General features: G+C 34.6%; 1 protein-coding gene across 1 annotated transcript; it reads right to left on the bottom strand.

The window, feature by feature from the left end:
• Positions 1-579: 579 nt before the first annotated feature.
• Positions 580-4,902, bottom strand: LOC149799524 (uncharacterized). The gene has a single exon (XM_089958200.1). It carries the CDS (start codon positions 4,168-4,170, stop codon positions 1,576-1,578), a length of 2,595 nt encoding a protein of 864 aa, XP_089814326.1. The 5' UTR covers positions 4,171-4,902; the 3' UTR covers positions 580-1,575.
• Between the last annotated feature and the right edge of the window lie 1,067 nt (positions 4,903-5,969).

The following is a 5,969-nucleotide window of genomic DNA, read 5'->3' as shown; positions in this document are numbered from 1 at the left end:
AGGGACAAGATCGAGCGACGGTATGATGGTTAGTAACCATCTCTTATCAATAGGATTGTCAAATCTACAAAAATAGTTTCAGGCATTTACAAATTATGGGATTCCAGGACCTGTTTAAAAATTTTTTTTACAAATGTTTGGCACAAACATTTAACTCATCATTCAAAACGCTAAAATTCACAACAGAAGTTACATTTTTCAAAAAGGTTTAAAATTTCCAAATTATATATATATAAACGGATGAATAAAAATACTAATTTTAATATAAGTTATGTATATGATGTTATTATTTTTAATGTAAGTATATTTTATAATATAAATGTCTGCACAGTTCAAATCTTAAATTGTGCCCCTATTTCATGGTACGTCACTTAGGGACAGGGTAGGATGGGGGATGTTCCACCTTCTTTGCAAGTTTTGTCAGAGTAACGTTTTTGTCTTTGAATATATTTGGTTGTGGAATACAATTTCCAATATGTGTTGATTCATTTAAGCTGATGCCAGACTATTTGTGTTTAGCAGTTTTGCTCACTTATGTAACCTTCTGAATGAACCAACACCTATTATTATTATTCATTCAAAGTCAGTTAAAGTGCGCCATTTGCACACGAAAAACGGCTGAAGATTTTCGGCTTTGAAAACAAGACAAATGTATTTATTTTGAAAGAACTATATTTGAACAATTAGAAAACACAAAAGGTAGCTCTTGAATAACAAATTCACACCAAGAAAAACATGAATATACATGTGGGGGTATTTTGGATGGTGAATTACGTTACTTCTTACTACTGTAATCATATCAAATCTATTTTATCGTAAAAAGAACCACAATTGCGTATAAAACACATTTATATGATAGATATATGATTGATTTACCAAATAAAACATTTAAGAAACAATACACTAACCAACTCTAAAACATATCGGTCAACTCATTTATACTTAAACAATAAAAAGGAAAATAGACGCTTTTAAGAAAAAGTGGCTATTTTTCAATGTTGATACCCTTTTATTTTAAAGTCTAAAGACCATTTAATTAAATCTGTGCATTTGTTAACCATTTAAGATAATACTTAACAATTAATATGACTTGAAACTTTACCAAACAGATATTTATTAGACTTTACAGAAGTAGTACTATTTGTAACGTAGTTCACAAAAGTCCATAAAATATATATCCTTGTTATTTATGTTTAAACTGGAACCATTGTAGAAAAAAAGAACTTTTGGGTTATGATTATTTTTTGTTACAATGATTTGCAATATCTTTGCAACTATATTAACACATAAAACATAAAATCTTTTAAAATGTTACATTAAATTCCCAACGCGAAGAAATATTCAAAAATCCCAAGTTTCACAAATGAAATTGTGCTGTTCACAACGGTTTGAACAAAGATAAACAATGGGCTATGATCATTTTACACCATTAAATGTTTTGGAACAAATGATTGTGTACTCAATACTGTTATATTGCTTGTATAAAACACAAATGATGCTGTAACGTAATTCACTAACGTTTTACTGCACATGGTCGCTTCAGTATATATCCTGTTGCATGTTCATGATGTACAGTCAAAGTCTGTCAAATAGATTTCTGACCTTCTCAAGGTCTCGTCCTGAGAATTTAAACATATTGCGGGTCTTTCCTTGCTTTATCGGCTCATCCAATGAGCACAATACGTCGGAACTTGGTATCCAAATCTGATCTGGTTTCGCAGGCCATTTGAAAGAGTTTTTTCCAGCCACCATGAAATTAATATTATATTCCTGGTCGTCTTCGTCGTATTCTAAAACTTGTCCAACGTACCACCTGCTTTCATAAATCGCTGCTACGTATGTGTTGACTTGATAAAGTTCATCTGTGTCTATTTTATTGCATTCCATTAGTTCTGTAGCCTGCTGTTCACTTTCATCATGTCCTGTTGTTTGTTCAGCTTCTGAATTTTGGACTATGTTGGTTTCGCTCATCTGATGTACTGTCCATCCATCACATGCTGGTACTGGTTGACCGTCGACGAAACACTTATCACAAAAGCATGACGTATTCCTCACAGCAATGCTGCCTTCTCCAAGTGGAATAACTGCATGTACCTGTATAGTACCCTTCACTTGCTTTCCGACAAGATTCAAGAGTTCTTCATGGGCTTCTGTACATTGAGACTTTGGGACAAATATGTACTTAAGTGCGCTATTTTCCTGTGTTTTCCCCCATTGGAAAAAATCATCTGCTGACTGAATTATTGCCGAGTGTCTTTTGACGGCCATATCAGCTAGTCGTTTGGCAGTACCCCCGACCCCGTCACAGGGGCCTTTCCCGTGTCCAGCTTCAAAGTATAACCAGGAAGCTTTAATACCGGGAAAGATCGTATCATGATGTGCTACTATAGAAAAAATCTGCTTGTTTCTATACTGTGACGTAGGCGAGTCCGTCATATAGTGAACCATTTCAACATTCTGTAATACAGCTTTCACTTCTTTTACAACATGCTTCATGATTGCAAAGACTGTCGATGAAGTGTGAGACAACTCATCAGATACTACTACTAGTGATTTATGCTTTACCTTTACCTCATCTTCTTTATCCTTGGTATAAATTACAACTGGATGCAACGTGACAGCATTCTTATCAAAATATGCTGACTGGATTTCTTCCGCAAACCCGCAAGTATAATTTTCTGCGAAATCCATGTGACATATGGCATGTGTTGTCGGCAGTATGTCTTTCAAACGTCTTGACTGACCGTATTGTTCTTTGACTCTGTGAATATGTTTCCTAAATTCTGTCAGTTCTGATCTCAAAAGTGCAACAAAGTCTGTCTTACTTTTCTCCACTGATACTATTTGCATTCTTTTAAAGAACTTTCCGTTTTTCTCAACTTCTACCCTCTTCCATTCTGAAAACTTGATCTTTTCTTCGCTGATACTTTCTATTCCTTCGACGATTTCTTCGTCTGACCTTTGCTCAACGTAAACATCTGGATTTTCGGAGGTCGGAATGCCCAAACTTTTAAGTGCCTTTAACTTTAAAACCATGTTTTGGTGTCGTTGACATAAACATGTCTTTCTGTTGCTAAATTTGACAACGCTAATATGTTTAGGTCTCATTCTTCTAAATGTTGTCAAGCTTATCTTTGTGTCGCTGTTTTCCGCTAAAAACTTTCTGTGCAAGTTATAAATATAATCATTCAATGTTCTTTTCTGTTGGTGTTCGTCTCCTCTATTGGCATCTTTCTTCCCTGGCAGACATGTGCTGTTATCATCCCTCTCCATAAACAGCCTAACTCTTGTCCTCATTGACTGTCGTTCAGCATTAAGTCGCTGTTTTTTAATGCTCTTTCCTACCCTTGCTTTAAGCAACTGTTTTCTATGTACTCCAAGACTTCGGCTAATCTGCCTGCCCATTCTGTATCGGTGAATAAGTTTACCACATATAACTCCCAATGTTGTTCTTATTTTAGCTTTTCCTTTCAATCTCTGTGCTGCCTCTTCAGTGTCTCCAACTAAACAATTTTGAAAAAGGAGTTTTTGTCGTACTTTCTTTCTTGATCTTGGAGTCATATTGAGTTGTTTTACTTCCGTAATAGCTCGACTTTTCGGTGTGGTAGTACTAGGAACACCTGTTTCAGTGTCAGTACTTGGTTGTGGAGTTCTAATTGTATCTACACGTGATATAGATTTATTGAGTTTTCTATTCAATCGTTGTACTTTCTTTCTAAGTGTAGCATTTCTTGTGTTTAGTGTCTTAACTTTCATGTCTAAAGTCTTTATCTTCTTGTTTGCTCTTGATAGAGATTTATTTGTTCTCCTTTTACGCTTCTTTTCGTTGAAATTCATTTTGACAAAAAAAGGCTGTCCAGGGGTTGATGTGCTTGGTACTTCCCTATCTGTTGTTGAGTCACATGGTCCAGGTTCTTCGTTAGATCTCATTTCTGTTTCGTTCTGATCTTGCTGGCGGTGCTGTGTGCTTTTTTTCCCTTGACGATGTTTTCGCATGCATTGTCGTATCTTCTTCCGTCTTTTAGACAATGATCGATCAGAAAGTTCTGTTGTTGGTACATAATATCGTTTCACTCTTTGTACCTCCCTTTTTAGGTATTCTTCGCCTTCTTTTTCCTTTTTCCTCTCTCTGTATCTTTTTTGCCGTTCAGCATTGCTCATTCTAGTCATCTCCTGAAAGCAGTTAACGAAATATGCAAATCATTAGATGTTGGTGAATTACGTTACACAATAGTGAATTACGTTACACTAAACTGTGTGCCTTCACGTGACGTAAATACAAATGGAATCAATATTCCATGTTCACAGTTCTTCGGTATATTATATATTTTGTCGTTTTATAATGATTTTCGCTGACAATTGATGTTATATACTAAGTGTTCTTCTTGTTAAATAAATGTGTACTTACGAGTGATGGTAATGTTTACACCAGAAAATGTTTTAAATGTCTCCCGCTTGGCAACTTCCGTTTTTCAATAAACGCCCGTATGTTAGGCGGTGTCAGAAAATAATGTTTCCAGGTAATTTGTTCCTAGGAAATAGTTTTAAACCATGTTTACTGAATATACCGTAACGTAATTCACCGCAACGTAATTCACGGACATAAGCATTTTCAAATATATGAGAAATGTTACAACAGCTAAAAGCAATGTTTATATGGCAATTATGGTTAACATAAGTGTGTTTATAACTCACAGTGTTTGACGCATATACCATATACTTATTATGAGGTAGGTACCGTAACGTAATTCACAATTAAATGCAAAAAATTAAAAATTGAAATCAAAGACTGGTTTTTAGGACAAAATTATTCCTACACCTTTAAATCATGATTTATAAATATTTCGAAGCATTAATGTACATATTTGTTCTGGTACCATTACTGTATTAATCAAATATGTTTGCAATACGTCTATCATAAAATTGTAACGTAATTCACAGCATTTTATGGGACACAAATAATTTGTTGTTTTTTTTAAATTCCAAATATACTGACATAAAAACAGAGTGTTTTTATCAAAATTCAGACAATTCTCTATCATAGAAGACTTATTTCACTTATTTATTTCGCTACAAATTTTCTTGCCATGTAAATAAATTTAGTACCCCAAATTTGTGACACAATGGTTTTTACTGTGTAGGCTTCAAAATGAGTCCGTGTTGACCAATAAATGAGTCAAACAGAATGTTATTGTTATTTTTTCAACTCGTTATTGCCTAGGGGTTAACTTAAAAGTCAAATTCCCATCAAAAATATACTATTGGTCATCAAAAAAACGTCTGTGACCCCGATATTTGTAATTGGCGCACTTTAACTGACTTTGAATGTATTATTATTATATTCAGGCTCCACTGTTCTTATATGCAGATATTTAGAGGTTGATGCATGGAATGTTAAAGTGATAGTTGTTGTTTTATACGTGGAAGAGATGAAAGAGAAGATAACACCAAGTTATTTTAGGTGCCGAAAATAATATTTGGATGAATATGTACGGGAAAAGACACCGTAGGCAAAGCTAGTGCAGAATATATATGCCCATTTATATTTAGTTTGATATCTTGGTGTACAATCGTTTCACATGGAACTGGACTAAACTTTGGGTTAACAAACCCAACCTTCCAACTTGAACATGCATCAGTTTCGAGCGAGATATAAAAAAAAGAAACAAAAGCAATCGGCGAGGTGAACCAATCACTAAGCAAAACGAAAACGAATTTCCGCACGGCAAAGTTAACTGCACGCCATTAACTATGAAGAACATGCATTGCGATGTCAATGTTTATATTCGTGTTCTAAGAAAAACAGAATATGCCGTGAAACTCTTGAACCTTTGAGCAAAGAAAGAACCATATATTTAACAACTAGGAAGTAACGCTTAACATTTATCAGAGGCAGCTTCTATAACTATAGCATCTTTCCTCAGAGGAGTTATCGAATGAAATTACAAATCTCTCTCCCTCCGTCCATC

Source organism: Sinohyriopsis cumingii, chromosome 5 (assembly GCF_028554795.1).
Source record: "Sinohyriopsis cumingii isolate HCF-2022 chromosome 5, ASM2855479v2, whole genome shotgun sequence".
Taxonomy (NCBI): Eukaryota; Metazoa; Mollusca; class Bivalvia; order Unionida; family Unionidae; genus Sinohyriopsis; species Sinohyriopsis cumingii.
This window is presented reverse-complemented; position numbering and strand designations above follow the sequence as displayed.